Genomic DNA, 19,297 nt, shown 5'->3' on the forward strand with positions numbered 1-19,297 from the left:
AATTAATTTACATGTTTATTTGTCATGGAGAGGACGGCTAAGATAAGGCTGTCAGACCACTGTAAAACCGCTGCAGCTGGTTTGTTGGGTTTTTTTGGTTTGGGGTTTTTTTGTTGTTGGGTTTTAGGAGGTTTTTTTCGTTCCAAGAAATAAAGGTAGCACACTTCAGTCACTTGCCTTGAGGTGGAAGTGGACTTACTTAAGCCTCCATGTTAACTAGAGAGGTGTGGTGAATACGCTGCCATCACTTAAGAATAAATTGAGTGTAGTGATAGGGGTTCTTCTTTAAGGAGAAAAAAAATCTGTTGAAATAAGACCTATATTCTGTCCTTACTGGATTACTGGGACAACAGTTTAAGTCTGGGTACATGAAGATACTTTAAAGAAAATAATCGTCCTCAGAATTATAGTTTCCCAAAATTCTTGCACAATTTAGAAGTTGTAATGAATGTCCCGTTTGTTTTTCCTGCAGCAGCACTTGAGATTGGCACACAGAAACGTAAACCAAAATATGTTTTCGCATTATTTTGCCATTCTTCTGAAATCCTCTTTTTCTTCAAATATTTCGTCATCAATTTAAATAAAGTGCTCTTTCAGCCTGAACAGAATTTTATTCTCCTAAGTAAGTAGGCTCTTAGTAGAAGTGAGGTTATCCTGCTCCCACTGAATTCACAGGACAATCACAGTGATTTAGAAAAGGTAGCTATTATTCCAGTTACCATAATAAGCAGTGTTGTAATACATATGAGCTGAAATGAAGACAGCAGGGTGGTGGTTGTCGATGAAACCAGAGTTTTATAGCTGTGTTTTCAGTAGAAGAAAGGTTTGATAGACTCATGCTCTATATTCTTTTTTTAATAATCAATTCCAGCAAATGTTCAGGTCCTGCCACATAAAAATATTATGCTCTTTAGAGAAATCATAAATGGGTCTTAAAAAAAAACCAAAAACCCACCCTAAAAATACCTAAACAAACAAAACAACAAAAAAGCAAAACCTGCCCAAAACTTCTTTGATTATTTAACTGTTGTAGGGAGAAGAAAAGCATTTAAATATATCAACATCTGTGAGCAACACCTAAGTTTTCGAAATGGCTGTCTCTTCTATGAAATGCTGAGCTTCTAGCCTGGTAATCTTTGTTTTCTGAAGGAAAGTAATTCATTTTCAGTAGTCATTAAACTATATGGTGGAATTATCTATTATAAATCTTTTTTTGGGGGGGTAGTGTTTTCAGCTTCTTTTTCTTCTTTTGGAAAACAGATTTTATTCCTCAGGCTTCTAAAACAACAGTTTCTGCCTCTGTCTTAACCTCCTGACAATTGCAAAAATAAAACCATACTGTGCTATCCCTTCCATGGAAAAAGTTACAACTGATGTCTTTCTTTCAAGTTCCCTTTCATTTCTCTGTCCCAGAATTTTACTGAATACCTAAAAATGTTTGATTTTTTTTTTTTTTTTTTTTTTTTTTTTTAGGCCAAAACTTGAGTCTGAGAGTTTGTTTATTTACTGCAAAGGCACAAAAAGTGTGAAGCCCCAATTAATGTGATTTCTGTCTTCTGGGCTAAATAGAAAACACCTTAGAAGATTTACAGTGCTGCTCTTTCACTAGTTTTCTATAACAGATAAGTATGATTGCAGCAAGTAGAGCTTTTAGAATAGTATTTCTAGCATCTCTTTAAATATTTCTTGTTCTTTAGAGAAATTGCAATACCAGTCCCATCCGGTTGAAGATCAACCTTGTCTACTCTGGAGAACAGACAGTTTTTCTTGCCTGTCAATACTTCTCCAGTGGACAATATTTTTCTAATACTCCAAGACTGCTTCTTAATGTTGTGTGCTTTACTGCTAGTAAGCATTACTAAAAAATACTTGCTTGCTTTTGTCTGGCTACTGCAATGTATCTTGTGAGGGTTTTCCTAGTAATTTTTATAGTTTTGCATGCCGTAAATAAATATTTTTCACTTCAAGTTTGAGTGGGGATCTTTTATTTCTCTAACCAATTTCATTCCAATCAGGTGTGTCTCATCTCTAACACTTTTAAATGTTTTCTCTGTGATACAAATGCTATGGCCTTTACATGGGAAGGGCTAACGGGAACCTGACATACACACATTTGTTTTCTGTTGATCATTCATACCCAGTCAAGCATGAGAGAAATGAAAAGCCACGTAGCTAGAGAATGACACCTGAACACTGGGGAAATAACACTTGAAGGAAAGAAAAGTTGTCAATTCCCAGAATAGTACTTATTAAGAAAAGAATAATGACAATCTTGATTGCTTTGGCCGTTTAAAATATGCCAGCATTATGTTCATAAAATATAGTACGCTGGCATAGTCTGAATGCTTTACTAAAAGTTTGGTTTTACAATTCTGGTACCAACAGTGAAATAAAAGATCTGTTAAGTAATCTTTGCAGCACTGAAGAAAAAACATCACTTTTTCAACAAGTGAGGTTTAAAATGCAGTATTTTTGGCATAAAACAAAATGTCACCAGTATGTAGCTATAGGCAATAATCAGTCATGTGGCTTTTTCATATTTTCTGTCAAAATTTCTGTGCTGTGAAAAACATTTTCTTGTTTTAAAAACTGGTTATATGATTTCTGTTATGAAAAGGTCTGTTTTAGAACATGAAGAAAAAATTTCAGGAAGAGGCGCTGGATTATAATTTTGTTTGGTGCAATTTTACTGGTGATGCAAAAACATTTATTAGTATATTATCAGTATTAAAATAATTCTTTAAATGAAGTGGACTCAAGGCCTTATGGGTGCTGAACAGTTGTCTTGAGCTTGCTTTGCTAAAATGTCTGAAGAGATAGTTAAGTAACAATGCATGCTACAGGCAGTTTGACTAAAAAATTTTAATCATATGTTTTCCAGCACTTCAGATTTTTTTTTCTTGGTGGTTGAGTGGGGCTTTTTGAAGTTGTAGGAAATAGTAATAGCCATGAATCAGAGACTTAAATGTTAGAAAAAAACCCAAAACAACCAAATGTGAGACACGTGCCTAAATAAGGGAGTTTTACACTTAAATGTTTACCAAAACATAAACAGGTTCAGTGGAATTTGAATGTGCATTGTGTTAAATACATTTGAGGTATCTAATGTTAAACACCTTAAAGGTGAGGTATGAGTTGCATTGCATTAAATACCTTTATTTAAGTTTTGAGGCTTAAATAAAAATTGCCTCAATCTTTGGTTGAGAAGTGTATTATTTTTCCTTTGGAAACTATTTTAACCAGACTGCATGTGTTTTTCATCACAGATGTAAATGTGTGATGAAACATGTCTTATCGTATACCTGGACTATATCAGATAACTTTTACAAGTTGTTAGAAGGATAAGTCCCAGCAGGTCTGAACCCTCAGTCTTCAGATGAAGTCTTCTAGAATTCTCTCTTTCTGGTGTAGGAAGGTGAGCATTTGGAATAATTAGAACACTAGAAAAATAACCTTCTTGGGTTGTTTGGGGTTTTTTTTCAGGAATAAAAAGTAATCTTTTGATATGGTCGAGGTGGGGAGAGACTTCAATTATAGTAAGAGACAACAGCAATGCAGTTTGTTATTAGTATCACAGAGAACTATCATATGAATACTAGCTAGCAATATTAATATTTGAAGTTTAATCTTTCTTTAGGATGCTTGCCAGAGAGAAGCAATGAGGGTATACATTTAAATAAAGTTCATCAACCTGTAACCAGACTGCATCCTTTTTTTTCCCTGACTCAGGTTAATTTGGCCATCCTGTGGATGGCAGTGATTCTCGCTTCTGCTAAGATTTGCTTTTCCTACATCCTTGTTTCTTCTGAAACAGAATTTATTTCTGATGCCTTTTCATCCTCTATTTTGTTATCTATCATTGACACTTCTTTCTTATCATAAACTTTTGCTGCTGCTCTTAGGGTTTATTCCTACTTTCCTGCTGTGCTTAAATTTCTTTCTGTCATTTCTTTCTTCCTCTAGAGAGCTTGGATATCCCAGAAGTGATGAGAAATACTTTTCAGCTTTCTGCTGTACAACTAACTTCAGTCTCCAGTTTAGCAAGAGATTCTTCTTCCCCTTGCTAGCCATTCATCACCTTCTCCTGAAGTGAAAGGTGATTTGTATATGCAATAGAGGAAGCCTGTCTTTCTCCGCTGCAGCTTTTAGAGCCTCTAGGGACATAAACTTCAAGAGGAGGGATTCTCTTACAGAGAAACATGTGGCAGTGGTGTGTACTTATTACAAAAATATTCCCAAATCCCAAAAGCTTCTTAATGTTCTAGTCATTCTGTGGAATTTATCTTTTGATTTCTCTCCACTTGTTTCAGCTGTGCAGGGTGAATTTGAAGTATTTGGCTGCTTCTTTCATTGTAAAGTGTTTGTGAGCAAAGACATTTGAGGCACATGAGAATCAGGATGCTATGGAGGGGGGAACGCAGCACTGATCAGAGATAGTAATCAATCAACAGCATGAAGTTCTATCTTGAATGTTCTGTAGACTAATTCTTTTGTTTTTATTATCTGTCCTCTTCCTTCCTGGTGTTTAATTATGTCTTTTTATCAGACAGTTCGAGCTTACTTTTCTAGATATAATGAAGGAACACATTGATGAAAGAATTTTGCACTCCAGGATGCTGGTGATAGCAAAATTTGAGAATGAAGCTTAACCTTATTACCTGGCTTCAAATCTGTCTATGCTGAAGTTACTAATTTTTGCAATGTGCTACAATGGAGGATGGGAGAATAAAAGCACCACATTTTTATGTGTGTTAGAGGTAGGCAGAATACAAAACATTTCAAGTAGAGCAAAAGGTATGTTTGCCGGTACATCTTTCTAAAAATTTATGGTTTATCTGGTTCACCTTCAAGGAATATTTAAACAGTATAAGCTCAAAGTTTTACATTCCTTGAGAAGGTCTTCCGGTAAAAATTAAATTATCAGTGAAGTTTCAGCTACAGAAATTAATGAGGTTCTTTTTCTCCTCCCCATAGATCACAGGGAAGCTATTTCTGTTTGTTGATCTCAATGAAAGTTAATCCAGTAGTCTTAATTGCATATTTTATGATAAAATCCAAATAGCGCCTCACTGAAGGGTGTTTCATAGCCAGGGTCATGAAAAATGGACTGCAGTAAATGACAGTGCAGAGACTGATTTGTCAGATGTAATGATGTACTACCATTGTGTGTGAGAGAAACCCTTAGTCTATTTAGATTTTACAGACATTGATTGGGATATAAAGGTACTTGTAAAAACAGACCAGTTCAGGGTTTTAATTTTTGTTTCTGTCTCTTGTGCTCCAGGTTTTTTCAGAGTTAAATCTGAAGTGCTTCTGGTAGTTCTTTTCCCCAACATGGCCTAAAGTTGACATTTAGAGGTAGTTTACTATCTTAGGGCTGCATATGCAACAAAAAATATGCTGTGCTGTTTTCTAAAATAGTTGGACGGGTCTGCTCTAAACCAGAGGTTTCTGCCTACAGTGAATTTTTTACTGTTCCTTTGGTAGATGAATGGAGATCATAAAGTCCAGCTGATATCAAGAGCCACTAGGAGTGATAAGCTCTTCTATTAGCACAGCTTGATCCAGGAAGGTGTCTGTGCAGTACTATCAATTTCAAGTTTGTATATTCATCAAAAAAAAAAAAAAATCAATCACAAAATGTAAACCATGGATTCTCTGAAGAACAGGAAGTTTCCATGGAGGAGTATCTTTGTCACATTAAGGTATTATGCCAGGTATCAAAATCTAAATTGATAGCCAGAAAAACAAATGAGGTTACTACAAATTGAGCAGCCAGCGATTAAACACAGAACAATGTGCTTGAACTTCAAATAAACCTGTCATTAATTCTGTCAATATTGTTAACGCCTTTCACAGAAGAACAAGAAATGATGATGAAATCTTGAAGGTAAGACTTGTAATGCACCTGTCAGGGTAAATCAGGATTTGAATATGGGATTTTTTTGTGGTGGTGATCATTTGGATTCTTCTGTTTTTAAGCCTAGGTGATGTCCTCATAATTATGTGTCATCTTTGACATTCTAAAAGAGTCTTTCCTTAGTATGATGAGAAGGAACTTCCAAACAGCTTACTTTTCCTGAAACACTTCTATTCTTGCTGAAATCTCACTTGAATTACACTTTTGTTATGCAATTAAGAAACTACTGGTTCATCTATACAGCTAGCTAACTGTGCAATGCTTTTTCAGTAAGAAGTATTACTAGTTCATTACTGTCAAGTGCAATAAATACCTTTTCTTAATGCTTTTTAGGTGAGTGCATTGTATGTTAGGATTTACTTTTTCATTGCATCAGTAAACATTTTTGGTTTGTGATAATTTTTAATAACTTTTTGCATCCTCACTCTTTTTTTCAGTGGATCTCTCTAAAAATCCTGTTGTCCTGGTATGGTAAACCTCTGAAAGACTATGAACTCTGGGCATTATGTCACGAGTGTTTATGTACTCTGCAGACTTGCATTGATTATCCAGGTATAGTCTTAATTATTTTAAAATATTTGCTTAGCTATTTATGTTCACTGTATTAGTGTTTTCTTTATTCTATTGAAGCAAAACATCTCAACGTTCATTTTGTGTACAGAAAAAATAATAGGCAATATTTCTAACTTCACTCTCTTAAACTGTGGCTTAGAATTTTTATTCAATTTGGAGTTTTCTTCCATATATAGAAGAATGTCTTCTTTTCTTTTTATTCTGAGTTTTGATGGCTTTTGCAGGGGAAACAAATCTTTGATTTCAAGTAGTGAAACAAATTTTGTGTTTAGACTTTTGGGCATGGAGAAACTGTACTGTGACTTTTAAGAAAAGCATTTGGAACTTGTATCTTGAAAGCAGTAAGAAATAAGTTTTATATATATGTAAACATAAAACTTCCTCTCTTGCCTGGATTTCTTTGTGACAAATGATTCTTGATGTATTTTTGACAATACAGGGCTTTGTCAGTTTAAAGCGCCCAGGGTCTTGTCATGACATTACTCCTTCCACATTCCCTATGCTTCAGTTTATAGAAGAATTGTCAGAAGTCAACTTCTGAGAGAGGAACAGGGAACAGTCTTTTGACAGAATTGGAATATGTTGTATGTGACTTGGGAGAAGACCATCCTAAATTTCCATAGGCATTGTGAATGTTAGTTTAGCTTATACTAATAATAAATCTGTAGCAGTTCTGATAAACAGAGCAGAGGTTCCCACCCCCCACTCACCCACCCCCACCTTTTCTTTTTCTTGGTTTAAAAAGCCTGCTTTTGAGGGTTTCGACAGGGATGAGTTTGAAGTCTGTAACTGAATATAAACAACTGGATAGTGAGGTGCAGAAAACTTACTGCATCTCTTTGGTTTTCAGCTTCACCTCTTTTATCTTTCATGATATAAAACTGCTAAAAAGGAAACTGGCCATAAATGGAGATTTCTGAGCACTTTAAACAATGTTACACTTAAACTAAGTATTTGATATACCTTGCAACAGAAGGATTATTTCAGCCTCATAGCATGTTCCTAATGTTTGTGAAGGTTTCAAATAACTGCACATAATGGATCAGATTCTAATTTAATATGCCTAGCCAGCCTCTGTTACCATACTTACATGCACTCAGAATGCATAAGTCTTCAAAATACTAAAGACTGAGTTGTGATCTGAACCTAAAGTAGCCTGTAAAAGTGAACATAATGATACAAATTGCTAAATGGAAGGCACCTTACCTGAAATTCCATATTTGACAAGTAAAGCTACCTTCAGGTTGAATATTGTTTTCAGATTTAGAATATTTCTGCCAGAGGATTCTGTGCCTGTTGTGAGAGTAATTGTGCACTGTGGAATGACTTACAGTGGTGTTACTACTACAGTGCCGCCCCACACACACACATAAAGTTCCCTCAGCATTCCTTTTGAGTAATATGAACTTACTAAAGGTGAAGCTGATACAATATAAAGTGTTTGATAAAATACCCTTTGTCTTAACACTGGTAGAGTAAGATTGGTAGCTGATGAGTCACAGTTATGTATATGAAATGTGGAACAAGCTGGATTATTTATTATTTATTCACTTAGACAGCCTTTTCCTCCAAATCCTTCCTTGATTACACTTTTTTTGTTATCCTAAGCAGGAATTATCTGGGTAAGAAAACATTCCCCAAAGCTAGCATCTTCATGTATTTTTTTAATTCAATCCTGCTACAAAAGTTGTTTGTACCCTCCATTGAGACTTTACTTATTTCCTCTCCTCTTATCAGAGGATGTTGCTTACATGTTGCCTTTAGAGAACCCAGGTGAGAATTCTCTGTTGTACTGAACTCATTGAGATCTGTTTTACGGGAACTGTGTTGCAGATTCAGGGCCAGAGGCGTTAACTCTTCAGAAGCAAGGATAGTGAGCATGAAGAGTTCTCAGGGGAGCTGCCTCTGCAGAAATAACTAGTAAAGGTTCCCGTTTGGGAAAGCTTTGCTTTTCAAGACACGTAGTTCAAGTCCAGCTTAAATATTATTGAAGGTAGTAGACAAGTCTTTATTTACATTGAGCATAGTGAACAATTTAATGGCTTTAGATGTGTTTTGTACAGGTAACTACAAAAGCAAAAGTATGATTTCCTTTTTTTCTTTATTTTTCTCTCTTAGACCTCTTCAATTTATTATTTAATAATAAATTAATATTTGTTTTACTCTTAGACCTCCTTAATATTTTATTTAATAATTTATAAATTTAATTTTTTAACCTCTTAATTTAATGTAGAATCTGTTCTCCTAGTACTCTCTTTTTTAATAAGAAAACGGCATATTTGATGGTAGTCTACAAAGGCAGGACTACATCACTAGCCAACTGGCTTATTATATTGAAACACGTTAAATTACACTTTGCTTTGAAGATATCAAACAGATAGACACAGTCTTACCACAAGTTCACAAATTCATCACTGAATTTATATAATGTGATGTCATGACCGTAATGTTAAGTTCCTGAAAACCTCAGGTCATTTAAAATAGTTTTAGAAGTCAGTCATTTCTTTCCTAACTATGGAAAATTTCAGGGCCTTGCAAGCACCAATCTACATAACACTTCAGTGGGAGAGTGTGTGTGATTATAACTATTTGTGCAAAACTGGAGTCCATATCCTATCCCACCTAGAGGAGTTCTGGATCTGGCCACATATGTCTCAGCTGTCTCCAGATAATGACCCTATATTTTGGTGGGGTTGGAGAAGGGAAGAGAGGAGAGATTAAATGCTTAAGATAAATTGACTATCTTTTATTGGTACCTTGTGAGAAGACCAGAGTACATCTAGCTGTTGTATTTCTTTTTTTTGTTTTGTTCCTTTCTTGGCCTTCCTTTTCAATGCTGGGTATAAAGAGAATAAACTTCCGGTATTCTAAGCCCTTTTATTTATTGTGATCCCATTTTGTTTTACTTTCTTGTCTTCGTTCTGCAGGAATTGCTTTGGGTGATCATGCATCTACTGTCTCTTTACTGGGTGGTATCTGTTCTAGCATTAGTGTTATCTAAAGCATCATTTATCATAGGGTAATTGCTGACATTGCAAATTATTTTTTAAATTATTTAATTTCTTTTTATTAGTGTCAAATAGTTACAAGAACAGATATTTATTATGCCTTGCCATTTTGTGGCTTGTTTTGCAGTGGTCTTATGTTTGGACTCTGTGCTGATTGACTGCCATGGAAGTATCCTCTTTGCTGCTCCAAAAGCTGAAGGTAAACTAATACATTGCATGCTCTGCTTTTATTTCTTTTGAGGAGGAGTGGAGAAGGTAGCAAATGTCTTACCTTTTGTTTCTGGTTTCTTTTCTCATTTAGAATCTTGTGATATATTTTATTTAGCTCCTGAAATTGAAGAAGAGGATGTGGATACTGAGAAGGTAATGTGCTAGGTTATTTAGGTTGCTATGTATTTTATCTAAGGACGGTTGTATCCCTCTGCTGTTTGAAGAAGAAAGCTAAAGTCTTCTAAGATTCTAATAATATTTCTCATTTCTCCCAATATTTCTTGGTTATCTGTGGGGTTTTTTATATATTAATCGCCCATAAAACTGTTTGCTTCTGAAAAATAATTTTGCCTTCCAAAATTGTTGGAGTAACTGCCAAAAATCTATTATTCAATAGTTTTCCATGAGGCTTAATTATTTTCGGTTTTTTAGCAGTAGGACAGAGTTTGAAGTCATGTTTTCACATTCTGGAGGTCACACAGATCAGTATTTTAGACTGTCTAGGCTAAAGCCCAAACATTAATTTCATTTGGAAGATTGGATAAAAATATCACTAACAGCGTATTTTTACTATGGGAACATTATGAATTATATCTCTTACCAATACAGTTTTCGTAGAGCTTTTTGCTATGTATATAAGCCATAAGGAGCTCTCAGACCAAAGATGATAAAAATGTTAATAGATATCAGGTGAGTATTTGTCTCCACTGCAACTGCATCTGAATTGCAAACTGTACCACAGTAGTCTTAAGAGTTAAGAAAGCAGAATTTACAGTATGCTTCTATTATGTAACAAGAAAAGAGGTTAGCTAATATGTACCTTGTGCCCCATGAGTTCTTTAAAATTAGACATAGTAGTCATGAATCAGAAAAAAAAAAACCCTTCATTAAAAATCTACTAAAGACAGAGCTTGACTTTCTGTAAAATTATCTGTAACTAGAAAATGTTTATATATCATCTCCTTTAAAGTTGCTTTTTCTTCTTAAACTGCTTTGATCCAATGTGCAGGTTTTTCAAAGGCTTCAGAAGCTTAAACTAACCCTGAAATATAATACAGCAGTTTCACCAGATGGTAGAAGTTAATAATCCTAAAGTCTTTATTATTTTTCTTTAGAAAATTTGAAGTAACCTTTTTTCCTTGTTTTTCTACAGCATTATATATAGAATAAGCTGACCTGTGTTTTTGGCTTTTTCCTGATATTTGTATACCTTTCTGGTTGTTATGAACATTTAGTTAGAATTATGGTATGGGAATCAAGACTCTGTAGTGGCAGTCATAACTGTACTACCTCAGGAGAAGGAACTTTTTTGAAGGATATGCTGGATTGGATGGCAAGTTTTTCCTAAATAAATAAATTTAGGTTAAAATTGAGATCCAATTGACTCTTGGAATTCTGAGCCTAAGGGGAAGAAAATTTTTTTGTTTGTTTTCTTGGAGCTGCTTTCTCCTATTTCAAATATTTTTCTACTTGTTAGCTTTTGTTCAACAGTTCAAATGGTTCACAGGTTATTTTCTTTACAGTGAACTTCCTTGTTATGTTGTGTTCATTGCTGTTCACTTTGCTCAAGAGTGCTAGAAAACACTGTTTTATAAGACCACATTATTTAGTACTGTGCTTAGGTTTCTGTCCCTTGAGCCTTTTTAATATCTTTCAGAGGCAATGTGAAGAAACACAGTGCTTTAACTTTGTCAAAATTGCATTTGTAGTACATGCTAACATGTATAAACTAAGCATTAAGTAGACTAAATCTGGCTCAGTCTGAAAATTGTAATTCTTCAAATAAAGCAAGAAAGCTTGTGAAGATCAAGTGCTTTTCAAGGTCCCTCATCATGGTAACTTCAGTTGGTCTAGCTGCAGGTAGCACAATAATTGCTAAAATAAATATACAGTACCTCATTCTCCTGATAGGTGTAATCTTTTCTGTAAAATATGATTTGTACTGGCTAGCTTGTAATTACTTTATGCCATTTACTTGCTGAATTATCACTACCTTTAAGTAAATTGCGGCTGGCCAGGTTTTATGGTAGAGTTCTACCATTGCTTTCAGCAATCTTAAGTTTTTACATGAGAAAGGAATTCTTCAAAATGGTTCTAAAAACAGTTTTTTTCCTGAATAATTTTCCTAGACAAAGGATAAGGCAAATTATGCCTGTTGCTCTAACAGTAGAAAATTAGCTACTATTATTGGCCCTGCATGCATAACAGCTAGTTTTTGAAATGGGCTGGGATTTTCATCAGCATCTTCAGAAGCCAAATGTGATCTGTACTTTGGAAGCTCTAGTCTTTTTTTTTTTTTTTTTTTTTTTTTTTTAGGGAATGAGGGGAATTTTTTGATAATTTGCTGGAATTTGCTGGAATTGGTTTTGAAGTGGAAGGTTTTTTTGGTCTGTTTACATCTTTCCTGTCTCTTACATTATACCAATAGGTCTGCGTTTATGGTGTTGCCGCAGTTCTGTGGATGGCTGCAAAATACAGTGTTCCATCAAGTCACAAACTAGCATTGCCAAGAAAATTAAAAAAACTTCTTCTGGATATGGCAAGAAAAAACCCTGAAGAAAGACCTTCTCTAGCTGATGCAATTAAGGTTACTAGGTTTAAGCAATTTTATCTGAAATCTAGTTGTGTCTAAAGTCTCATTTTAGTGATTTGAATATCAAAATATTAATTTATTTTTGGTAATAGACTGATACCTAATTAAATCATAAGCAGTCACTTTGGGGTTTGTTTTTAAAGTTACCTCCCTAGGGACACAGAGGGGTGTGTTTTTAATTTATATTGAAATTGTCAATAAGGTACTCAGAATATGTTCATAAGACTTCCTAAATTTAGATTACTTCTAATTGGCTATCTTGACTTTGTCCTTGTCCAGGAATACCTCACTTGATTGAAAACTTATTTACTGACTGAAAATTATGAATTTTTTTTTTTTTTTTTTAGACATGCAATCATTATTTACTTGAACGAGGTATAAACAGCAAAAAAATTTTGGCATTGTTGAATAAATCTGTCTTTAAGGTAAGAGTGCCACCTTTTTTAATTCTCTACATTTTTTCAATTAATTCTGTAAATTGTATTCCAGTAAGATTTTGTCCCCTGCAAGCATAGTTAGATTTGTTCTTTTTTTTTATTATTTTTTTTTTTATTTTCAAGTAATCTTTAAGTATTAACTTTTTTCTAGTTCTTGCTGTTGGAGTGGTCACTCCACAGATTTTGGTCCCTGACACCACAATCTGTATGAGTCTGACACCACAATCTGTATGAGTGAAGAACCAGTGACTTCATTTCATGATCTGTCTTTCATTTACCACCCCTCTTATCAGAACAGGAGACATTAATATGTAATTGTTGTGTTCTGTTTATGTTTCAAATATATGTATATAATGCACACAGTGTTCAGTCAATCCATGGAACTGACTTTGTTCAAAACTTTGATTACCTGCAAGTTCTGATTTGAAACAGAGGGCTATCAAGATTTCTAAACAGTTCTACCAGTCCTTAGAGTTTTCTATGTCATTTGTTTTAATTCTCCACCTTGGCATGACTAGGTTGTTGCTTTGCAAGATTCTAGGTTTATATGGGGGTTGGGTTTTTTTGAAGTAATATGCTGAGCAGAATTTAAAAAAAGAAAATGCTAATAAATTCAGTTTGGACTTCGATTTTTATTGTTAGGCTGTTGAGGAAGAAGTAATCTCATCTCAAGATCATGTTGCTTTTGAATTTAAAAATGAAAGACATGAAGTGGTCCCTTCAGAGTCAAGTCTAGGTAAGCAGTCAGACTGATATGTTTACTTTATTTTTAGTATTCTCTAGATCAGTTCTGCTTGCAAGATTTAGTTGGTCAGGTATGCAATTCTTTTTTTTCTATCCAAATTGATTGTTATTTACCTTGCATTTATATTTTACTTACTGTTCATCTTTCTAACTGTGTTTTTGTTTTTAGGATTTGTGCCTATTACCAGTGAAAGTAAACTTGTAGCAGTTAAAGGACCGGTACCATGCCAGATTTCTCTAAATTGTGAGAAAGCTACATTACCTGTTGCATTCACCTCTCCTGCAACTCACTTTAAGCCTATTATTCTGCAACAAAATGCAAATATAACAAAGTTAGTATATCCTAAAGCAGAATAAGTTAAACTTGAGACTTCATTGTTAAATCTGCTGGAATTGTTCTCAAAAAAAATTCTTTGCTCCTTTTCAGAGAGGTTCACACACCAGTTTCTGAACAATTCAAGAAAGAGACAGGAAAAGAAAAACACATGGACTACAACAAATCAGGATATATAGAAGACTCTAAAAGCTATGGTACTGAGGACACAGATGTTGTTGAAACTGCACCTCAAATACCTGAGTGCGATTTACAAGTTCCAGGCCACTCAGCCCACATATCTTCAGAAGAGCAAAAGTCAGGCAATGCATTTACTTCTATAGTTACATTACCATCGCCATCTCATTTCTCACATACTCTACAGGGAAGGAACATTTTACCTGAAGTTCCTTCCAGCTCCTTAGCTTGTCCTACATCTCCTAATTTTCTTCATATAAATAACATAATTCTTAAACAGGACTCAGAGAAAAGAGTTTTGACATTTGTACCAGTACATTTAGCTGTATCAGAGCAAATACCAAATAAACCTCTTCGTTCAAGAATTGCTTATGATTGCTATCATAGTTTGCCAGTGCTACTTTCAAGTACTTTTGCAACTTATAAAACGAGTACGCAAACAGAAAATGATGCCTCCCTTTGCAAAGTGGAAAATCGCGAGACTGTTAATACACAGAACAAGTTTGATAAAAGTAACCCAGTTGTTCAAACCAACTGCCAAGAAATTGAGTGTGCTACCAGCGTAGACAGTATTTTCACTGAAAAAGAACACACACCATGTACCTCAATGAATCAAGACAATTCTCATCTCTTTGATGTTGAAGTCCTGACCCAGCAGAACAGAACAAGTGACACTTTACTACAGGAAGTGGTTCATCTTATACAAGAGGAGTTTGCATTTGATGGCTATCTAGAGAATGGAGTTGAAGTTTTTGATATGGGTATGTAGATTTTCTTCTGTATGTTGTTATTGTTCATGTGTAAGAATATTGTTAATGTCTTTTTTCTCTTTTTTTTTTTTTTGCTTGTTTCTTTCTTCTTTTTTTAAACAAGGTACCTTCATTTTAAACTTAAAGGAAATTAAGTTTGGTATGTTCTCTGATACAATTTGTGAGAAGTTTTGTGACCTCTATTGGGATGAAAAATTACTGGAGAATCTCTATCAGGTAGTAAATGGAGAAAGACCTTCACATTTGTGGTAGGTGTTTTTCAACTTTTTCCTTGTTACAGTTCAATTTAATGCTTTTCATCCTACTTCCTGGAGGCAGGAAAGGATATGCTGCTTCTCTTCAGGTATCCTTACTTGTTTTCTGCCAACCATTGACTTCCCAGTCTATTAGATACTTCATGGCTTTCTTCAGCAAACAGTGCCTAACAGCTTAGCAGAAAATGTTTTCTATTAAGCTATCTTAGGATAGCTAAGTAATGGAAACCTAATTCTGATCAATATTGCTTTCAACCATTGATGGAGAGCTTCATAGTCTTGTTAGAAAGTGGCTGTTTAACCGGAAGTGAAATATATTGTTCTTACTGTTCATTTTGCTTATTCCATTTGAGTTTAGTTCTTTATACATCCTTCTGTTCTATTCACACCTAAGAACCAGGAAATTAATTTAGCTTTGCTAGAAATGTTTTACTTAACTGGTTTAGTTTGACTCAGTCTTCCTCCTGGCAGTCTTTTGCAAGTAGCCTGTTAAGTGAGAAAACACCAGCTTGCTTAATTTCTCATTTTTACTATTTCGTCTTCAATGACATATCTACCTGAAAAATAATAAAAAACATTCTTGTTTTATTGCAGCCACCAAATATAGCATACTTATAAAAGCTACTTACTGAAGGCTATTGTAAACATTATATCCATTTATATGTGGAAGTTATGTATGGGTGGTTTGTCTGTCATGGTCTGGAACTACAAATTGGAAGTTTTGACAAAGCTTGGTAGATACGGTCTAGGAAAACTTCAGTGTTAAAAGATGTATAATCTCTACAGCAGCTTTCAGAGAGAATAGACTACGACCTCCAGATATCAGGCCCTGACATGTTGGCCTATTTCACATTTGGGTTGGGATTTGTAAGGAGCCACTGAAAATTGGTTGGAGGTTAGGCTCTTAATTCCCCAGAATTGAATGTTATAGTAGGAGAAACTTGAGCTGTTGCAGCTGAATTACTGACATATATGAAGAGGTCATCCTCTATATGAACTATTGGCACAAAGTAAAGTTGTTTAAAGCAGGAGTGAAAAGGAAATCATCATTTATTATCCAGTACTAAAATACAGGTCTAGCTTTTAGATCACATACAAGAACTGCTTCAGAATATCTCTGAGACACTGCTTACTTAACATTCTTTAGACAAAGAATATAGCAGGTTTTAATTGTTAACTTCTTTGACTTAAAATTATGATTATTTTTATTAAGGATGACTCTAGAGTCAGACTGTTATCCAGAGGTTGAATCCTGAGTGAAAAACCCATTACAGTAATTTGCAGTCTGAGTTATGCCTGGAGTTATGCCTTCTGTTTGTATGTGTTCTGATACTTCTGTTGGAATTTTGCCCAATGCTATAAAGGAAAATCCCTGTATCTTACTCAGTGTGCTTTAATGTCTGTTTGAACATTTTTTTCCTTGTAAAATAACAACTGAAGCTGAACATGCAAACTTCAGGAGGTATGAAGCCCTTCACATACATGGTAGAGACATTTGTAAGATCTCATTTTACTGATGTAAGTATAAAAGTATATGAAACATTAATTTTTCCTAATCTTCTTGTATTTTCAGCATAACTGAGGCAGATGATTCAAAGTGTGGCAATGTATTCCAAGACCTGAAGAAATCCAATAGGTTTTTGGCAAGCAGTGATCAGACAGAGGGTGAGAAGGAACTTCATGTTTCTAGATCTTTTTGGGTGCTAGCAATCTACCAACGACACAAGTTTTGAGAGATTAGCACTTTGAGTGTGTCTTCAGTAAAACACTCATCTTAGCACTTATGAACATTATCAGTGAATCTGGACATTATCAATGCCTTGGGGACCTGTTGTCTCCAAGCTTATATAGGAAGGAAGGAAGCTTACATATGACCAAATGTCGTTGAGTGGGATGCCTGTTTCATTTACTTTTACTTACTTTTATATAGACAGATGTGTCTGTTGAAAAACTCCCAAAATCCTAACTGCTACATATGGTTTTCTTGTATTCATCCAATAGATGTTCTAGTGGCATGCTTTAAGGGAGGGAGAGGGCAGGGGGACAGTCATACTAAGTCAGTTCCCCACAATATAGCAAGCTTAGTTAGGCAGAGAGGAGAGCTTTAGAAAATGCTTATGACCGCTTAGGCATTACTGATGAAGTTGAGAATTGGTTGAAGGATTACTGTGCAACAAATCTGGTCCTTCTTTGTTCACTTATCAGAATTAAAACAAAACTAGGCAGTAAAAAAAATAAAATGTATTAAATTAAAAAATGGTATTGTCAATAAAATTATTTACAAATTCTGGGGAAGGGAATTGCACAGAAATCTAGAAACTGAATGGCTTTTGGATTTAAATGGATTTTTTTAACTATTCATCAAAAGGGTTTTCGCAAACAGGTAAAATAGAATAGTCTTTATGTCTCTCCTAGGAATTCCTCCACTGCCCTATTCTATCCACTAAAGTGCCTTTTTAAAGATAGCTAGCAAAATGAACAGTGGGTCAAGTGATTTTGTTAATCAAGATAGTTTTGCCCTTTGATCACAAACTTTGTTACAGGACACCATTTTAGGGCAGTCATTAAGGTTATATTAGTGCTTGTTTATTTGTACTTCTTCAGTGTGGGTTTTGCATTTTTCCTGGCATACTTTGTGATTGAAGGTTTATAAAATATTCCATCTTTCAGTAACTGAACTCAAAACTGAGCTGGGACTGGTAACAACCATTACCCTTTCTAGGCTTGGTGTATTCATGGACAGCTTGTATTTGGTTGCTGTTGTATCACTATTTCATATTTTTTTTCCAAGATAGTTCTGCCAAGTTTCAGCATTTAAACTTGGTTACTTCTCTGTTTTGGGCAAAGTTAAACTTCTTTACAGAATGGCTTATACCCCTACATTGTTAACATAAATTTGTAAGTTTGCACTTGGCTGCTGTCATTCTATGTTACAGTTTTTCATTTTGGCTCAGAAAGATTGCAAATGTAAAGCCAGACTTTCCCATGGAGTATATGATTTCTTTGCACGAGTAATTTAGGTCCATTTGACTCCAAGGTGGCATATATAAGTCCTGGAGGGTTGCTCAAGTGAAAAGGGAGACTTCTGGCAGGTGTAAAAGCTCCTGTCAGCATCATACCAAGCTTTGACTGTCGCCTCAGTCCCTTAAGGTTGGTAGTAGCTGTTACAACTGCAAAGAAGTTCCATCATAGCTCAAGGGAGTGAGTCTTGTAGGAGTAGAAATTTTAACATCTATGTCCCCTTTGGCTCTATCAAGTATTCTTGCCCTCTATGTATGGAATAAAAGCTTCAAGACTTATGGATGGAAAAAAACTCGAGAGCTAAGCATTTTACTAATGCATGCACAGGTCTGACATATCTAACTTTTGTTTTAAAGCTTCTATAGTATGCTTTGTTTAAATGCTTGTTGTATATGCACAGAAAATATTTTGTAATTTTCAGAAATGTATTGCTTAACTATTGCCTAATAGTTCTGAAATGTCTTTAACCTTTATCATTTTACAACGTGTAGTTGAGAAAAAGAAAGCACAGAGCCAAAATAAGCATGTAACACAACTGTTAGAACACACAGGTAGTCTCATAACTGTGTTTTGTATGTGTAGTGTTTAAGTTCAACAAAGTATGTATTGCAGCACATGACCATTATTTCTCCCCCTGTCCTACACCCTCTTTAGGAGAAGGGGAAGCAACCTTTGATGTGAAGGCTGAGCCTATGATAAATACATCGGTAGCTGAAATGGATTTTGATGAGTCACCTTCAAATAATATCAAAAAAGAATTGAGGCTGCAGAATACTATCCCCATAGAGAAAGAGCGACAGTTTTTACAAAGCAACGGCTGTTGTATTCGTCCAGGCTTTGCAGAAGAAACTACAGAGCCAGAGGAAGAGACCATGATAAAGATAGCTGGAAACAGCTACCTTGTGTCTCCCAGTCTACCTGACTTTCATGGCTGTAGTCCTGGTTGGAGCAGTGCATTTTATGGAGCTGAATGTTTTAATTCAGAAGTTCATAGTTACATGAAAAACCTTGGAAAGCAGAAATCAAGTGAGTCACAAAATATAGATGCTAAAAAAGTGGTGAGTACATTGATTTAAAATCATTAAGATACTTCTTTACTTGCTGGTTAAAAGTATGATAATATTTGTTATGTTATAGTGAGTTGAAACCCCCTTTCTTCTTTTAAATACTGACTCTTAAGTGTTTTAAAATCCTCAAGATTTTTGATGTCTTATCAATAAACCAGGGTAAGGGTAGTATTCCAAAATAAAGAGCAC

The 19,297-nt window shown here is 34.8% G+C and overlaps 1 protein-coding gene across 6 annotated transcripts in view; it reads left to right on the forward strand.

Annotated features, from left to right (window-relative positions):
- Positions 1–19,297, forward strand: part of KNDC1 (kinase non-catalytic C-lobe domain containing 1) — a 68,716-nt gene that overhangs the window by 31,622 nt on the left and 17,797 nt on the right. For 4 of the 6 annotated variants that reach the window (XM_030030268.2, XM_030030267.2, XM_030030266.2 and 1 more), the window contains 11 exons: positions 6,358–6,472; positions 9,629–9,700; positions 9,803–9,864; positions 12,140–12,298; positions 12,652–12,729; positions 13,384–13,477; positions 13,655–13,817; positions 13,913–14,757; positions 14,870–15,014; positions 16,594–16,685; positions 18,696–19,099. In XM_030030268.2, the coding sequence (XP_029886128.1) occupies positions 6,358–6,472; positions 9,629–9,700; positions 9,803–9,864; positions 12,140–12,298; positions 12,652–12,729; positions 13,384–13,477; positions 13,655–13,817; positions 13,913–14,757; positions 14,870–15,014; positions 16,594–16,685; positions 18,696–19,099 (2,229 nt within the window). Of the gene's footprint in view, positions 1–5,487; positions 6,005–6,357; positions 6,473–9,628; positions 9,701–9,802; positions 9,865–12,139; positions 12,299–12,651; positions 12,730–13,383; positions 13,478–13,654; positions 13,818–13,912; positions 14,758–14,869; positions 15,015–16,593; positions 16,686–18,695; positions 19,100–19,297 lie in introns of those variants that run through there. The other 2 variants (XR_003925751.1, XM_030030270.1) reach the window with 2 other exon arrangements.

The sequence above is a fragment of the Aquila chrysaetos genome, chromosome 11, assembly GCF_900496995.4.
Source record: "Aquila chrysaetos chrysaetos chromosome 11, bAquChr1.4, whole genome shotgun sequence".
Taxonomy (NCBI): domain Eukaryota; kingdom Metazoa; phylum Chordata; class Aves; order Accipitriformes; family Accipitridae; genus Aquila; species Aquila chrysaetos.